General features: G+C 43.5%; 2 protein-coding genes across 5 annotated transcripts in view; one reads left to right on the top strand and one right to left on the bottom strand.

Moving 5' to 3' along the window:
• The window catches only part of LOC141178597 (uncharacterized), a 164,686-nt gene that overhangs the window by 68,690 nt on the left and 76,645 nt on the right, over positions 1–19,351 (top strand). The window lies entirely within an intron of this gene.
• LOC141178593 (uncharacterized) overlaps positions 13,575–19,351 on the bottom strand; it is a 328,452-nt gene continuing 322,675 nt past the window's right edge. For 2 of the 3 annotated variants that reach the window (XM_073660475.1, XM_073660474.1), the window contains exon 7: positions 13,575–18,138. In XM_073660475.1, the coding sequence (XP_073516576.1) occupies positions 16,526–18,138 (1,613 nt within the window). In that variant the 3' untranslated portion in view covers positions 13,575–16,525. Of the gene's footprint in view, positions 18,139–18,420; positions 18,452–19,351 lie in introns of all 3 variants that reach the window. The other variant, XM_073660476.1, reaches the window with a different exon arrangement.

The following is a 19,351-nucleotide window of genomic DNA, read 5'->3' on the forward strand; positions in this document are numbered from 1 at the left end:
AGTGAAGGGAAGTACATACCGTAGTGGTAGAGGAATGCCCCCATGGACGTCTCCAGCCGGGGGGGGGGGGGAGGGGGCATTTCTCTACCATGGAGGTATGTACTTCCATCACTTCCAAGCTGCTGCTAGTTTTTTCATGGCGACACATGTTGCTTTGTATTGTGTTTTCTGCCATATCTGAGCTAGGCATGAGCGAACATTTCAATGTTCGGTTCAAAAAAGTTTGCCGAACAAATTGATATTTGCCGAATTTATTTGCCAAATGTTTGTCGAACATTTCTGAATCCCACAGGAGTCAAAGGGGGACCAAAAAAATGCATACACAACACCTAGAAACGGAACCAAAAGCTGCCAAAACACATCAAATTTGGTGTAGACGCCAGGGAAGTGCCATCAATTGACCCAGAGTACAAGTACTATAATTATTATTACTGTGACAGCGACATTTATTCAGTTGCGCTTTACAATTCAAAAGGGGTCACCGACTGGTACAACAGGAGAGAGGACCCCACCTGCGAGGTCGCACTGTCACGGACGTGGTTTGTGGAACCACAGGGCCACGGACCCCGGAGAGCCTGGAGGGGGGTGACTAAGCGAGCACCGGACTGTTTACTAGAGCCTCTGATGGTGAGGTTACACTTGGCTCCCAATGAACACCAGGTGCCACTCCAGGACAGACCAACGGACACGCAGCAGCTGGATCCAATAAGATAGACTAGATGGTGCAGCAGGCAGAGTCTGTATCAGGAGTGCAGCAGGCAGAGTCTGTACCAGGAGTGCAGCAGGCAGAGTCTGTACCAGGAGGGCAGCAGGCAGAGTCTGTACCAGGAGGGCAGCACGCAGAGTCTGTACCAGGAGCGCAGCACGCAGAGTCTGTACCAGGAGCGCAGCACGCAGAGTCTGTACCAGGAACGCAGCAGACAGAGTCTGTACGAGGAGCGCAGCAGGCAGAGTCTGTACGAGGAGAGCAGCAGGCAGAGTCTGTACGAGGAGAGCAGCAGGCAGAGTCTGTACGAAGAGCGCAGCAGGCAGAGTCTGTACGAGGAGCGCAGCAGGCAGAGTCTGTACCAGGAGTGCAGCAGGCAGAGTCTGTACGAGGAGTGCAGCAGGCAGAGTCTGTACGAGGAGCGCAGCAGGCAGAGTCTGTACGAGGAGCGCAGCAGGCAGAGTCTGTACGAGGAGCGCAGCAGGCAGAGTCTGTATGAGGAGCGCAGAAGGCAGAGTCTGTATCAGGAGCGCAGCAGGCAGAGTCTGTACGAGGAGCGCAGCAGGCAGAGTCTGTATCAGGAGTGCAGCAGGCAGAGTCTGTACCAGGAGTGCAGCAGGCAGAGTCTGTACCAGGAGTGAAGCAGGCAGAGTCTGTACGAGGAGCGCAGCAGGCAGAGTCTGTACGAGGAGCGCAGCAGGCAGAGTCTGTACGAGGAGCGCAGCAGGCAGAGTCTGTATGAGGAGCGCAGAAGGCAGAGTCTGTACGAGGAGCGCAGCAGGCAGAGTCTGTATCAGGAGTGCAGCAGGCAGAGTCTGTATCAGGAGTGCAGCAAGGACTGGTACGCAACCTTACACAACTTAGACTGCAGAACAGGAAGGTTCCACTACAGCCAACCCAATAGATGGAGACCCAATCAGGATTCCCCACATTTAAAAAAAATAGTGGAAGACACTAGCAATGTGTAATCAATTTCACTACAGAAGAAAGAGTGTAAATAAGACCCACACCTCTTCCAGTACAGCCAACCCAGGAGATGGAGATCTAACCAGGAGTGTTCACATTGCCCTAAATGAGGGCCTAACACCACCAAGTGGCATCAATGTCATCAGACTACAAGTAGTTTAATGCAGACCCAAACCTGTCCCACTACAGCCAACCCAGGAGATGCAGACTCAATCGGAAGTGTTTACATTTAAAAAAAATAGGGCCTAAGACCACCATTTCCGTGGCCAACAGATTGGAGATGGTGGAGTTCAACCTCTTAGCTTTGTCGTGTAGGATGATACAATCTTTTACGTGACCACAACAGCGGGATTGAGGGCTGGCTGCAGTGCTGGGAGAGGGCAGAGTACGGTGAAACGGACAAACCGATAAACCGTGAGTGAGGTGCAGGCGGATATGTTACGGTGGATTGAGAAACGTGTGGTGTGCTCAGAGTGACACAGCAGGCATGTCTGCTTCACTTACAGCTGACGGGCTGTCACTCAGCCTAACTTCAGCGGGTATACAGCTGGTTCTGTCGGACACCTGCGTGACACAACTTGGAACGGTAACAGAGGAGGAGGAAGAAGCAACAGAGGTGTTTGATGTGGCGGCTGATGGTTGTTTATTGAAAATCAATTTAGAGTTTATCATGTTTGCGTACCCGTTTGGGGAGAACAATATCTGCACCAAATGCTCAATTTCACTACAGTATAACTATAGAAATGCATGGAGACCAAAACCTCTTCCACTACAGTCAACCCCATGGATGGAGACCCATTCAGGCTTCCCTACCTTTCCAAAAATTAGCGGCAGACGCCAGGAAAGTGTAATCAATTTTACTACAGTAGAAATAGTGTAAATGAGACCCACATCTCTTCCAGTACAGACAACCCAAGAGATGGAGACTTAACCAGGAGTGTTCACATTGCCCTAAATGAGGGCCTAACAAACACCACCGAAGTGACATCAATTTCACTAGAGTATAAGTATTGCAAAGGCGGCCCAAACAAGTTCCACTACAGCCAACCCAATAGATGGAGACCCAATCATGATTCTCCACATTTCAAAAAATTAGTGGCAGACACTAGCAATGTCTAATCAATTTCACTACGGTAGAAATAGTGTAAATAAGATCCACACCTCTTCCAGTACAGCCAACCCAGGAGATGGAGACCTAACCAGGAGTGTTCACATTGCCCTAAATGAGGGCCTAACACCACCGAAGTGGCATCAATGTCATCAGACAACAAGTAGTTTAACGCAGACCCAAACCTGTCTCACTACAGCCAACAAAATGGATGGAGACTAGTGATGAGCGAGTATGTTCTGTTAACCCTTTCGGCGAGTATGCTCGGGCCGAGCTCCGAGTATTTACAGCAGCTCGGTGATATGTTTGAATCGCTCCCGTGTACATGATTTGCAACTGTTTGACAGCTTTAGTACATGTGAGGAATGTCTATTTCTTACACATTCCTCACATGTATTAAAGCTGTCAAACGGTCTCAAATCATGCACACGGGAGCGATTCAAGCATATCACCGAGCAGCTGTAAATACTCGGAGCTCGGCCCGAGCATACTCGGCGAAAGGGTTAACAGAACATACTCGCTCATCACTAATGGAGACACAATCAAAATTCTCCACATTCCCAAAATTAGGGCCTAAAACCTGCAGCAGCAACAAGAGCAGGCACAGAAGCCATATCACAGACTGCAGTTTCAAGAGATCAATGCAGCACACTTAAAACGACAACATCGCCTACTCTGTACAGTCTGCAATTGGGGTGCAAAAGTCCTTGGAGATCCATGACTTGTTCATCTTGATGAAAGTTAGGCGGTCTACACTTTTAGGGGACAGCCGGGTCCGCTTATCCGTTAATACACTACCAGCACCGCTGAAGACACGTTCAGAGAGAACTGGCTGCCGGGCATAATAAAACCTCCAAAACGTGAGAGGCCATTCATCCATTTTTGAAGACCAAAATGTAAAAGGGTCAAAATCCTCCCTGATTGTATTCATATTAAGCTTTAGATACTCCTCCACCATCCTCTCCAGTCATTCACCACATGTCAGACTTGTACTGGTGCAAAAAATGTGTGAAAGGACTCCCAGAAATAGCTTCTGCCACTTACTATGGTGCTGCTGCTAATGTTTTCGCATTGACAAACTGACGTGCGGGAGGTTGAAAGACTACAGCGGACTACAGCTGTGATGCACACTGTGTGCCTCACTGTTATCTTGAGGAAAACCTCTACTAAGGTTGCTTAAAAGCTTGTTTCGATACTCCAACATAAGCGGGTCCCTTTCCAGGGCAGGAAGCATCTGGAAAAATTGACTTTTATAACGTTGATCTATCAGAGTGGCAACCCCGTAGTCAGCATTATTTTGAATCCTAGCTATACGGGGATCATGTTGCAGATAGTGTATCAAGAAGGCACTCATATGTCGGGCTCTTCCAGGAGGTCCAATGCCAGGCTGTATTGTGGCCTGCTTAACACTGATGCTTGTTTTCTCCGTCCCCTCCTGCCAACAAAGTTCAAACGAGAGGGAATGATTATCCTCTTTATCCTCTGACAGCTGCCCATCACCTCTTCCTCCTCCATTAGTTCCTTGGCTCTTGCACCTTCACTAACAGTTTGCCTGGTATCACCAAACCCTGTCGACCACTGTAATCCACCATCACTTGGCATCCACCTGTGTGATGACAGTCTGGAAATTTGAGACATTGGTATCCCTTCCGCATCCTACTCTTCTTCTGGGGCCACCATCTACTGCCACAGGTTATTCAAAGTTTGCTCCAGCATGTATATGACCGGAATAGTCATGCTGATGACGGTATCGTCAGCATTAACCAGTTTAGTAGCCATTTCAAAACCGTGCAGAAGGGTACGGAGGTCCTTAATCTGTTCCCACTCCACAAACGTGATATGCCCAAAGTCCGTACTGCGTTGCCCCACGCTATATGTCATGACATATTGCGTCAGAGCTCGTTGCCGTTGGCACAGCATGTGCAGAGTGGAATTCCGCCGCGTCGGCACATCGCAGATCAACCTGTTAACTGGCACTGACACAGACCTCTGTACTGATGCAAGTCGATGACATGAGGGGTGCGAACGGCGTAAGTGAGCACATAGCTTCCGTACTTTGTGAGGCAGCTCATCCAGGCCAGGATAGTGGCGGAGAAATCGCTGTACCACCAGATTGAGGATGTGAGCCATGCAAGGCACGACCTTCCCTGGCTCTAGGTTCATCGGAGACTGATATTGCTCAAACTGAGCCTGGAGAGCTGCCCACAACTCTTCACCTGTATGACTGCAATCTCCAAGACATTAATTTGAAGACTGCCTGATTACGATGAGCCCTGACTGCGCAGTACGGAGGTGGTGTGTATTCGCTCCGCACCCTTGGAACGCATGTCTCATTAAGGCAGAGGTTGAGTGCGCAGGTGGAGGTCCTAGAGGAGGTGGAGGACGCAGAAGCAGAGGAGGAATTGTGAAATACAGAGGTTTCTTCTGCAAGCCTTGGGAATTCCAAGATTTGTGGAGCAGCCCTTGACCCCACAGCCACCAGAGTCACCCAGTGCAGGGCCGGCTCCAGGTTTTTCTGGGCCCCGGGCGAGAGAGTCTCAGTGGGCCCTTTTAACACATACACGATTCATGATGCACAGATACGGCGGAGAAATATATATATATATAGTACACAGGGCCCAGCCTGCCACCTCATCCTTCACATATGCAGACATGCGCACGCACACATGGTACGCACACACGGTACGCAGACACATGCACGCACACACGGTACGCAGACACATGCACGCACACACGGTACGCAGACACATGCACGCACACACGGTACGCAGACACACGCACGCACACGCGGTACGCAGACACACGCACGCACACACGGTACGCAGACACACACGGTACGCAGACACACGCACGTACACACGGTACGCAGACACACGCACGCACACACGGTACGCAGACACACGCACGCACACACGGTACGCAGACACGCACGTTCACACGGTACGCAGACAAACGCACGCACACACGGTTACACACGGTTATATTTCGGTTACTCTGCATAAGCTCTGCGTCCAGCTGACTTTGACCACCACTGACGTAGTAGCTGGTTTATAGCACTCTATGACTTTTGGCACAGGAAAAAATATTTTTTGGACTGGGCCAGGTAAGAGAAGTTTTTGTTTTTTTTACTGTGAAACCAGGACAAGTTCAACTCCACTAAAATAGGATCTGCCTTTTAACAGACTGGATCAACTTTGCCACAGTAAAAAACTTTTGGTGGACTCTGCCTGCCAACCAAAAATAAATATAGGTTTGACTGTGCGTACAAGCTGAATTTGACCGCCACTGACGTAGTAGCTGGCTTATAGCACTGTATGACTTTTGGCACAGGAAAAAATATTTTTTGGACTGGGCGTAGCATGAGTAAAAATGTATTTTTTTACTCTGAAACCACCTGAAGTTCAACTCCACTAAAATAGTATCTGACACTAAAAAAACTTTAGTGCGCATAGCTTTCAATATCACAATAGCAACAGAAAAATAGCAGAGCACAATGTCAACCCCACTAAATGAAAAGGTGCACTGCGCTTACTTGATCACATTAGCAAGAGCAAAAAAAGATTCAAGGTATACTGAGACATGGAGCTCTATACCAGCGGTGCACAGCACTATTGTATGGCATTGGCCCTCTGTTTCTGTCAGAATCTCAGTACTTGCACAAGAACACCAAAATGTGCTGCACCAGCGGTTGTAGAGGTACACAGGCCAGGAATTATCTACACTATCTGACTGCCACACAAGCGCCCATCTATCTAGCTAATATCTCTCATTACACAGGAGAACACTGAGCTGCGTCTGTCTCCAGCAGTGACATGGATATAATGGCGCTGAGGGAACATGGCCACTTTTTATATTGAGAGGACATGTGATTTCAGCAGCCAATCGCAGAAGCCCTTATGTCTGGACAGTGTAGATGCTTCCTGCACTATGATTGGCTGGCTGTGCTTTCTTCAGTTAAAGTTACCGCCCACCGGAAAAAAGAAAAAAAAAGTAACCTGTTCTAAGCTCTCCACAGCCCCCACACTCACCTGGCACATATCACGGCCCATCATACACTTGCACTATGCGAACAAAACATTTCAAAACGCCGTGGTTGCCCTGTATTCGCAGTCCCGTGCAAATTCTTAAACTTTTCAGATTTTAAGAAAGTTTGCTCGCCTTTGTGATCACGAATCCGAATGTGCCATATTCGTGCCGAATTTGAAACTTTCGAACATCCGCCGAACAAATTCGCTCAACACTAGTGACGACCACGGTTTTAGGCTGTGGCCTTTTAGTATAGTATTGTTCAGCGACCAAGTGTGAATAAGTTCAACAACACACAGGCTGACTTTAAATCGAGTATATTTGGTATGCTTCACAAAATGTCTGTATTATTATGGCAGTAATATGGGATCAGGTGTGACGACCACGGTTTTAGACTGGGACCTTTTAGTATAGTATTGTTCAACCACCAAGTGTGAATAGGTTCAACAACACACTGCTGGCTGACTTTAAATTGAGTATTGGTATGCTCCACAAAATGTCTATTATTACGGCAGTAATATGGGATCAGGTGTGATGATGGAAAATTGTCTCTGCTTTACAATACAGCAATGTGAGTAAAATAAAAAAAAATGCCTGTATTCTGCTAACAAGCATATGGAGCAGCAAAATGGTGTACTGTATTGCTTTTTAAGCTACTAATCAGGATTAAGATAAAAAAAAAAAATTATCTGGGGCCATGTCTACAGATATCTGTAACAGCAGGAGCAGACAGAACGTGCAATGGACCCTATTGTGCAGTATACAGTGTCCACAAAAACCTGCCTGCCTAGCTCCTGCTATCACCACTGAATATATGCAGCTGGATTAGTCCTCAGAAGGACTGTTAGTTCAGATGGATATCTATCTTGGTGTGGAATACCTATACCTAACTATTACACTGCCAATTCTGTCCTTCACACAGCAGCACCTCTCCCTACTCTGCCTGTTTCCGGGTTAGACTGTGATGAGCATAGGGGCACCAGGTCTTATATAGACCCGATGACGATATGGGGCCTGGCAATCACTGTAATGCCACAACCAAGATGGCTACGGCATTACAGTGAGTGGCAGACAATCCCTGCATGTTCACTGGCTCTCTTAAGAGCACCAAACATGCAGGGCAGGGACCCGAGCTCCCGCCCAAGCATCCCAGAAATACTCGCCAAGCATGTCGAGCAGTGAGATCCTCAGGCGAGTACCGAGCAGTGTCGAGCACGCTCGCTCATCACTACTTCTGATCTTTGGGCACCACCACATCGACATCCCCATTCCTTAACGTCACCCTTTCCGATATTGAATGCTTTATGAAAAAAAATTCCCTGGCTTTATTTTTTACAAGTACTCTCACAGATGTGTTATGTATAAATTCCCTGTAGGTAGTAATGTGTGGGTAATTTTTTTTAGCTTTATTAGACACAGCAACAGCAGACTCAGGAAAATTACTGGTAAATAGCGACGTTTGCGTATCTCAGCAGGCTTTGCGCCAGTCACACAACTGTTGGATAAATATACGCCATTTACTTTACCAATAGTAGAGTAATTTTTGTTCTATCGCCTTTATGACACACGCCAACAGCAGACTCAGGAAAATTACTGGTAAATAGTTTAGTTTGCGTATCTCAGCAGGCTTTGCGCCAGTCGCACAACTGCTAGATAAATATACGCTATTTTAGCAATAGGCCAGGAATATTATTTAGCTGAAAAAATTGTTTAGTATATGCAGGTACTAAGGAATATTATTTTGCTCTAAAAAAGAGCTGTTTTGTATATTATGGTTCTGGATATGAAACCCGGCCTCTCTCCCAACTCCCATAATCTGTTCCTACATTATACACAACCTACAAACAGAGTGGCGTGACAGAGCCCAAAAAAAGAGTCAGGTCAACATCATAATGATTCCAGATAATAAAATCAGTTTTATTGTGGATTAAAAATATAAAAAGGAGGTCCCACAGACACTTCTAAATAGAGCACAACCAATAAAATAGTAGGTCATAGGTGAAAACTACACAAAGGACAGAGACAACCATGTGAGTCCACATATATGGGAACATGAAAAGAAGTGACAATATTATCAATCCAAGTATCAATAAATCGAGTTACCAAGTAATTGGACAACGTAAATTACAAGCACAGTATACAATCATGCATATGTGTTATCTTGGCATCATAACAGTAAAGGTGCCCATAAGACATGTGTAACCTTTTATGATGTCCAGAAATATACTGACATTGCCTGGGAAGAGAAATTGACATTGACATAAAGATGAGTCATAACATACCCATAGTGCTGTATGGACTGGTGTCTCGCTGGGGCACCGACGCGCGTTTCGCATGAGGCTCTTCGGGGGGCGTTGTCCACAACGATGTGCCAGGATAACACATATGCATGATTGTATACCGTGCTTGTAAGTTACGTTAAACAACCAAAATATCCAGATCAATATATATTAAACGTCTGGACAAAGAAGAGATACCAGCTGCATATAAAAGGTAGGTGGTGACAGATGTAAGGTAATTAATTTATCTACCCATACCTTATCCACAACTCAACTAACACTCTTAGAGAAGGGCCCTACCTATTCTCCTGTTTATCACCTAGACCCGTTCACGAAGGTGAAAGTTACACATCTATTTGCAAGGAAACTCATTTACAAAAAATTACATTACAAAACAGCGTTACATGACCTATTTCCTACCAGAGAAGAAAGGGAAGCATTGGAAACCCTGGAATCTCTGGAGGCAGAAAGTAATTCAGAGGTTAGTGACTTTCCCCATAATCTATGTAACAAATCGAAGAAATTTCCAGCCCTCAGCCTATGTCCTGCCATTGAGGTATTCACTAAGTTGGTCACTTTGGACATTGAAAATCTTTCCCAATGCACGCCTTGGAAATCTAACCCAAGTAAAATGGAAAAAATGGAGCTAAAATATTTACTAAAATTGAAAGATGTTATTTTTAAACCTGCGGATAAATGGGGAAACCTCGTTGTCTGGCCAGTCAGCCTTTACAAAAAGCAGGCATATAAACTTCTGAATACCCCCCATTGCTATAAAAAAAACTTTCTTATAACCCCCTATCCTCTTTCCAGGATGAATTGGTGTCTATCCTCGAAGAGGCATTCAAACAGGGTGTGATCCCAAAAGAACTGTTGGATACGGTGCGCAAACTACAGCCCCGCTTGGCCACCTTTGACTTAATTCCAAAACATCACAAAAATCCGATTGATCCACCAGGTAGGCCAATTGTTGCCGGTAACGGCAGTTTGTGTGAAATTATATCTAGTGTAATTGATCACTACTTGAAGCTCTTGGTCTCTGGCCTGCCCTCCTACAAGATACCATGGCCGCCCTGCAAAGATTGGATCACCTCTGCCTCGGTGACCATATAGTCATGGTCACTGCAGACGTAGAGACACTTTATACGTCCATCAAACATGAAGATGGTATTAGGGTGGTTTCGTGGTATCTGACGTCAAGTGGTCTCAAGCTGTCCCTGGCCGAGCTGCTCGTGGTCCTCCTGGAATTTGTCCTTCGACATGTGTTTATTTTCAAAAAGAACATCTACTTACAACAACAGGGCTCCAATATGGGGGCCTCCTGTGCCCCCTCCTACGCCAACCTTTTCTGGGTTCGTGGGAGCGGGATATATTCCAGGCGGATACCACCTGTTGAGATGGACATCGTCCAGGGAAGGATCAGATACATTGATGATATATGGTTTGTGTGGCAGGCTACAGCCAGAGATTTGGAGAGGTTTATGACCAAGCTGAATGATAACAATTTGAATATTCGGCTAACATATAAATTTGGAAGAAGTCTGGACTTCTTGGATTTAAAAATCGGGGTATCTGAGAATGGTATTATAACTACTGACATATTTAGGAAATCAACTGCGACAAACTCGTTGTTACACGTAGAATTGGCACACCCACCCTCCACTATAAGAGGAATTCCAATAGGTCAGTTCCTTAGGGCCAAAAGGATATTCTCTAATGAGAAAACATTTGAGGAACAAGCGATAGAACTGGATAATCGGTTTGAAGAGGGGATATAGCTGTAGGTCAATCAGACGGGGTTACAGGATAGCAGCACGAACCCCAAGAGATCAATTAATTTATGGCAATAAAAAAAACATCAACAAATCAGAGGAGGTACGATTTATTTTGGTATATAACAATCAGTGGCCTGAAGTGAGATCAATTTTACAGAAGCACTGGCAAGTTCTATTAACAGATCCTATCCTCCGTCAAATCCTCCCCCCAGCACCCTCAATGGTGGCAAATCGAAGTCCAAACTTAAAAGATCTGGTTGTTCACAGTCACTATGATCTGGAGAGATGTAGAGATAAACAGAAAAGAAATTAATGTTTTTTTCCCGTGCGGGCTTTGTAAGGCGTATGGTTATTTGAAGAAGGCAAAGAAGTTTGATAATTTTGATGGCTCCAAAACATTTGAAATAAGGGCACATTTAAATTGTACCTCGAAGGGCGTAATTTATTATGCCCAATGTCCTTGTAAAAAGATATGTCGGACTTACTACTAAAGAATTAAAAATTTGAGTAAGAGAGCATGTTAGGGACATTATCAAAACCCAAAAAGGTGTAAGACCCTAGCACTCTCAAAACTTTGCCACGCCATTTTTTACATCACCATCAATGCAGCCCAAGAGAATTCCGCATCATAGATATTGATCAAGTCACCATGGGAGCAAGAGGAGGGGACCTGCGGAGGATTTTAGCACAATTGGAGAGTAAGTGGATCTATCGACTGGGTACCCTAGCACCGGCAGGACTTAATGAAAGCTTTGGGTTCAGTTCCTTCCTATAATAGAGGCTAATGAGTAGATGGGGGTTTATTTTAATATCTTATGATTTTATTGTATATGTATTGGTGCTTGTTTTTAATTGTTTTTATTCATCCTTAGGAAAGCTTTTGCCTGGGTTGATGGGTCGTGTGGGATGTCCGTTTCCAGTGGCTGGGGGACCAGCTCAACTGTATGAGCAAGGCAGTTGCGCGTCTATCCTCGCAGATGACCCTATACGTGTGGGATAGAAGACTACAGTGACAATATAGTTGTCTATGTGAATTAGTGTATCACTATGTTAGATGTGGTTCTTAAATGTATAGGGGTTATTTTATACTAATATATACAGTGGGTACGGAAAGTATTCAGACCCCTTTAAATTTTTCACTCTTTGCTTCATTGCAGTCATTTGGTAAATTCTAAAAAGTTCATTTTTTTCTCATTAAAGTACACTCTGCACACCATCTTGACTGAAAAAAACTGAAATGTAGAAATTTTTGCAAATTTATTAAAAAAGAAAAATTTAAATATCACATGGTCATAAGTATTCAGACCCTTTGCTCAGTCACTCATATTTAAGTCACATGCTGTCCATTTCCTTGTGATCCTCCTTGAGATGGTTCTACTCCTTCATTGGAGTCCAGCTGTGTTTAATTAAACTGATAGGACTCGATTTCGAAAGGCACACACCTGTCTATATAAGACCTCAAAGCTCACAGTGCATGTCAGACCAAATGAGAATCATGAGCTCAAAGGAACTGCCCAAGGAGCTCAGAGACAGAATTGTGGCAAGGCACACATCTAGCCAAGGTTATAAAAGAATTTCTGCATTACTCAAGGTTCATAAGAGCACAGTGGCCTCCATAATCCTTAAATGGAAGAAGATTGGGACCACCAGAAGCCTTCCTAGACCTGGCCGTCCAGCCAAACTGAGCAATCATGGCAGAAGAGCGTTGGTGAGAGAGGTATAGAAGAACCCCAAGATCACTGTGGCTGATCTCCAGAGATGCAGTAGGGAGATGGGAGAAAGTTCCACAAAGTCAACTATCACTGCAGTGCTCCACCAGTCGGGCGTTTATGGCAGAGTGGCCCGACGGAAGCCTCTCCTCAGTGCAAGACATATGAAAGCCCACATAGAGTTTGCTCAAAAACACACGAAGGACTCCCAGACTATGAGAAATAAGATTCTATGTTCTAATGAGACGAAGATAGAACTTTTTGGTGATAATTGTATGCGGTATGTGTGGAGAAAACCAGGCACTACTCATCACCTGCCCAATACAATCCCAACAGTGAAACATGGTAGTGGCAGCATCATGCTATGGGGGTGTTTTTCAGCTGCAGGCACAGGATGACTGGTTGCAATTGAAGGAAACATGAATGTGGCCAAGTACTGAGATATCCTGGATGAAAACCTCTTCCAGAGTGCTCTGGACCTCAGACTTGGCCGAAGGTCCACCTTCCAACAAGACAATGACCCTAAGCACACAGCTAAAATAACAAAGGAGTGGCTTCAGAACAAATCTGTGACCATTCTTGACTGGCCCAGCCAGAACCCTGACCTAAACCCAATTGAGCATCTCTGGAGAGACCTGAAAATGGTTGTCCACCAACGTTCACCATCCAACCTGACGGAACTGGAGAGGATCTGCAAGGAAGAATGGCAGAGGATCCCCAAATCCAGGTGTGAAAAACTTGTTGCATCATTCCCAAGAACACTCATGGCTGTACTAGCTCAAAAGGATGCTTCTACTCAATACTGAGCAAAGGGTCTGAATACTTATGACCATGTGATATTTCAGTTTTTCTTTTTTAATAAATTTGCAAAAATGTCTACATTTCTATTTTTTTTTTCAGTCAAGATGGGGTGCAGAGTGGACATTAATGAGAAAAAAATGAACATTTTAGAATTTACCAAATGGCTGCAATGAAACAAAGAGTGAAAAATTTAAAGGGGTCTGAATACTTTCCGTACCCGCTGTATTTATGTTATGTATCAACTTTTGCATATTTATTGTAGGTTTTTGGGTATTTAAGTTATATTTATTTTTTAATGTGTATGGACTATCTAGGGTCACTACCCTTGCCCTTATATTGAGCACTAATGCACTTTATTTATATAAAATTGGAAATATATAGCTATCCTAGCTTGTTTTTATATAGTATGGGTTTCACAATACTACATACTCTTTGCACTAGGCACTTTTTTCTTTTTATAATTTGGTCTTTAATGCTCATTAAGATAAGTGTTCCAAACTGGGTTTTTATTTTACATTTATTTCTATTCGGGAATATTTACTATATTTCTCTCCTTCGATTCCCTATATTGTATGAGGAATGTCCTATTACATTTTATATATAGATCTCTCTATGTCCTGGGCCCTATACCCCTTGACTGAATCCAAACTGATAGATTGATAGAGCGCACATATCCCTTCAGACTTCCGGAAGTGCTGGCACACGTGACCGCTATGCGTTTCAGCATGCTGGTCACGGCGCGCTTCTCAGGAAGTCCCATTTGCCATAAGGGACGGACCGATACGTGTATGCGCCACCCACTCCAGGCATGTGACAACAAGCAATAATGCGGACACTCCGACGTGGCAATTTTTTATTGGATGGTGTAGTATTTATATATCACGGCCCCTATTCTTATAGACAGGCCCTCGGAAGAAGCATTGGCGAAACGGTGTCGGGGTGGGGAGGACACTGCATGTGGTGACAGCGGATTGACTAGGTAACTTTACTCTGTGTATATATGATTGATCAAGCCTGCAGTTTATCTGTATTCATAGGCCTGTTTTACATCATGACATAGCAATCCATTACCTGTATGACCATCATAGTCACTGAAGCACTGGCACCTTAAACGTTGGCATTTTAGGCTGTATTTTGTGAATTTTTTCATTAGGATAGTCTCTTCAGTATTGATTTAAATTAATTTTTGAGAATCTATGTTACCATCATGTGCATGATTCATGTCACTTAGTAACAAGTACATTGTATGTATACGTATATGGCATTATATTAATTCATTTCTTGTTTACTAGTGATGTTCAATTTTTTGGCCTTTTTAGGGGGGTTCATTTTCCCTCCCAGCTCATGTATGTGTCGCTCCTTTATAGAGGTTGTTGCCCTGTCTTGTTAATTGGTTTTATCAATTTGATGAAATAAAATATACACCTTTTATAAGCAGCTGGTATCTCTTCATTGTCCAGACGTTTAGTATATATTGATCTGGATATTTTGGCTTTTTATTCATGTTGAAGTGTCCAGGAATGGATTAACATAGGACATTTAATGTAATTAATTGTAAGTTACGTTGTCCATTTACTTGGTAACTGGAATTATTGATACTTGGATTGATAATATTGTCTCTTCTTTTCATGTACCTATATTTGTGGAGTCACATGGTTGTCTCTCTGTCCTTTTTGTAGTTTTCACCCATGACATACTATTTTATTGGTTGTGTTCTATTTAGGAGTGTCCGTGGGACCTTCTTTTTAGATTTTGGATACACAATAAAACATTATGATGGTGACCTGACTCTTTTTGGGGCTCTGTCACTCCACTCTTTTTGTAGGTTGTACTTTATGGGAGTGCCCACATATGAACTATGGTTTATCTATTCCGCCATGTTCTTCGGTTTATATGCTTCTGACTATACACAATGCAACCTAGCAGAGATCTACAGCATGTACTTGCAATGCTAACACCCTGCCGCCCTTTTCCTCTCCCTCGTATTAAATCTCACCCTACGCTATCTCAACCTAACAGAGAACTAATCTTCACTCTAAGTAGCTCTTAAAAGAGCTTTTTGGACTCAGAAACACTCCCTATACGCTGCTTCCACTCTCCCTATGCTCACACTACGTTGATTCCGCATGTGACATGCGCAAGATGGCGCCGGCAGGGCTTAAATATCCCCCTACGATGCTGTAAGGCCAGCCAATCACAGTAATGCCACAACAAAGATGGCAACGGCATTACTGTGATTGGCAAGCAAGCCCAGCATGTTAATTGGCTGCAAATAAAGCGCAAAACATGCTGGGCGGGTCACTCGAATATACCGAGGTGAATAGCTAATGACTCGTCGAAGAGCCTGAATTATGTACTATTCATGCGAGTAACGAATAGTGCGGAATGTATTCGCTCATCACTAGTAAAAGGACATAAATCCAAGTGACACATTCATTCCTGCTCTGAGTGTCAAAGGTTGTCATAACTTTGTGTCTCTGAGATTTGAAGTTACCTTTTAATACAAGCAATTTCATGTCCATGATGCTGTGATCAGGGATACAAAAATGTTTGGCTACAGATAGATCTATTCTTTTTTTCTTTTATTTTGTGGCGATGAGAATTCATCCTTGTTCTAAGTTTTTGCCCCATCTTCCCTACATACAGACCCCCCCAGTTAGACATTTTGTACATATAATTAAGTACACTACATTAGATGTGATTCAGCTGAAAGTACCTGGGATCTTGTAATTCTGATGAATTGGGAATCTTTATCTTGTCCGTGGTCATTATAAATGGACAGGTTTTACATTTACAGTTGGTGAGGATGAATTTTGTAAGTTTCACCACAAAGGTGAAACTATCCTTCCGGTCAGTTTGCTTTCCCTCCCAGTACCTTTTCATTCTAACAGTGTTAGGTTTCTGGGAGATTATACTTGTTCCTTTTATTTTTGGTTCTCCTTAGCTTGCCTACTTTGCCCTATATGAATGTGTTTTAGGTTCTCACTCAGGGTTTTCGTATTTTACTTCATACTTTCCTTTCCCCTGGTTAACAGTGTGTTGTGGCCTCCCCTCTGGTTCCTCAGGAGGTATGAGAAACTCCTCAATGGCCTATTAGAGTTAGGTCCATGGCATTTTTAGTTGTGCAGCTAGGGCCTTTCTAGTCTGTACAGAGACTAGTTGGGTGTAGTTGCGGCATTCTCCTTTGTGTGGGTTCTCCGGTGGCTATCAAGATGCGCTTTCTGGTTAAAACATTTCCCACATTTTGAACATGAAAATGGCTTTTTCCCTGTGTGAGTTCTCTGATGTTTGATAAGCGTTGATTGCTCTGTAAAACAGTTCCCACATTCTGAACATGAAAAATGCTTCTCGCCTGTGTGAGTTCTCTGATGTTTGATAAGATTTGATTTCTTTGAAAAACATTTCCCACATTCTGAACATGAAAATGGCTTCTCCCCTGTGTGAGTTCTCTGATGTTCGATAAGCGTTGATTGCTCTGTAAAACAGTTCCCACATTCTGAACATGAAAAATGCTTCTCCCCTGTGTGAGTTCTCTGATGTTTGATAAGATTTGATTTCTTTGAAAAACATTTCCCACATTCTGAACATGAAAATGGCTTCTCCCCTGTGTGAGTTCTCTGATGTTCGATAAGCGTTGATTGCTCTGTAAAACAGTTCCCACATTCTGAACATGAAAAATGCTTCTCCCCTGTGTGAGTTCTCTGATGTTTGATAAGACTTGACTTCTGTACAAAACATTTCCTACATTCTGAACATGAAAATGGCTTCTCCCCTGAGTGAGTTCTCTGATGTTCGATAAGATTTGATTTCTTTGCAAAACATTTCCCACATTCTGAACATGAAAATGGCTTCTCCCCTGTGTGAGTTCTCTGATGTTCGATAAGCGTTGATTGCTCTGTAAAACAGTTCCGACATTCTGAACATGAAAAATACTTCTCACCTGTGTGAGTTCGCTGATGTTTGATAAGATTTGATTTCTGTACAAAACATTTCTCACATTCTGAGCATGAAAATGGCTTCAACCCTGTGTGAGTTCTCTGATGTGCAATAAGATTTGATTTCTCTGTAAAGCAGTTTCCACATTCGGAACATGAAAATGGCTTCTCCCCTGTGTGAGTTCTCTGATGGGTGATAAGATTTGAATGATTTGCAAAATATTTCCCACATTCTGAACATGAAAATGGCTTCTCCCCTGTGTGAGTTCTCTGATGTGCAATAAGATTTGATTTCGCTGTAAAGCAGTTCCCACATTCTGAACATGAAAATGGCTTCTCCCCTGTGTGAGTTCTCTGATGTCTGATAAAATTTGATTTCTTTGTAAAACATTTCCCACATTCTGAGCAGGAAAATGGCTTCTCACCTGTGTGAGTTCTCTGGTGCCTAACAAGATAAGATTTCTGATTAAAACATCTCCCACACCTGGAACAAGAAAATCTATTCTTCGCTTTGTGAATTGTTTCATGTTTAAGAAAAGACTTTTTGAGGGGAAAACTATTTCTATATTCTGACTGTGAAAATGGCTTCTTTGCTTTAGGAGCAATTTGTTTTTTAATGCTTATTTTCTGACTTTGATTTTCCTTAGTAGTCGGTAATGAATCAGAAGACAGGGCCTGTTTCAAAGGATCAGATGACAGATCTTTGCTGTGAAGGGATGATGGTAAATCTGGAGTAATGGCATTCATTGCAATTGTATCCTGTGAGATCTGAAAATTATCTGATTTGAAAATTGAAGATGTCAGGTGTTCCTCTGATCTCCTGGTACAGATATCTGCAAATAATAAAACCAATTATTATTTTTTAATAAAAAATCCTTGTAATTATATATTTAACATTTCTACTTAAACTGTCCGTAAAAATGGGAAGTTATGCAAAAAAATTGAATTATTCACCAAGACAATGACAGTTCACAGTCTAATAGAAAAACCTCATCGCATGAACCAGAAGAGTGTGTTTTCAATTGTTTGTTCATTCTGCTTCCCATATATGGAATAAAAAGCCACCAAACAATGTTATGTAGGTGAAAATAATACCAAGAAAAACTTCTACTCACAACAAAACAAGTCCCCACTCAGGTCCATCATCTGTCAATGGAAAAACAGAGGTTTCCACATTATTAGTGGCTCAAAGGCTCTTGAAAAGCAATATGGCTTCCATAAACCAATCCAGCAAGATCTGATCTCCCAAAGTCAAATCTCCCCCTTGTTCTGAGCCTTGCAGTGTGCCCAAACCACATTTAGCATCCATGTATTTGGCATTACTATAGTGAGAAGAACCCACTTAATTTACGATGTGTCTCCTGGAGCACAATCTGGGCACTATGTGTTGGGTTATAAAACGACAAATGTGCAATTTTCACTCTCCATCATCCACTGCGTGCTAATTTCAGGAAAGTGGCTTTGGAGTCAAAATAGTCACTACTCCTATAGATTAATTCACTGAGGAATATAATTTCCAAAATGGAGCCACTTTATGGTGATTTCTACTGCTCTTGTTTAATGCCATTTTGTCATATAAGGGCTTCTGCAAATGGTGTGTCCCATCTCCTCTGGGATCTCCTACTGCGACATCTGCTTCTGTCACCAGGAGCCACCTTTTTCCTTGGGAGCCCCATGACAGCACCATACGAGAGAGTAGGATCCACCCCTATTACTAGACAGGAAGCCCTGATCACAAAATAAAAAGGCAACTCCCACTTCCTCCTTCAATGTGGTTTCATGTCCCCAAGGATGTAGATGCCTGGAGCACCAGTGAATCATGGAACACCATGCTGTGTTCTATAGAAACCTCTAGTGAGTGGCAATGAGCAGGGGCCCAGTTGGGCTCTGAAATGCTAACATCAGTCTGGAAGAATCTACATTTAATGATTCCGTATCTACCTATATTTGTTTGGCCTAGGCCTCATGGCCTGTGTATTGAGCCTCATGGTTAGGGCTCATGGCTTGCGTATTGAGCCTCCCGGCTAGGCCTAAAGGCTAGCATAT

This window comes from Phyllobates terribilis, unplaced genomic scaffold (genome assembly GCF_046119375.1).
Source record: "Phyllobates terribilis strain yellow unplaced genomic scaffold, ASM4611937v1 Scaffold_29__1_contigs__length_15306474, whole genome shotgun sequence".
In the NCBI taxonomy this organism is placed as follows: Eukaryota; Metazoa; Chordata; class Amphibia; order Anura; family Dendrobatidae; genus Phyllobates; species Phyllobates terribilis.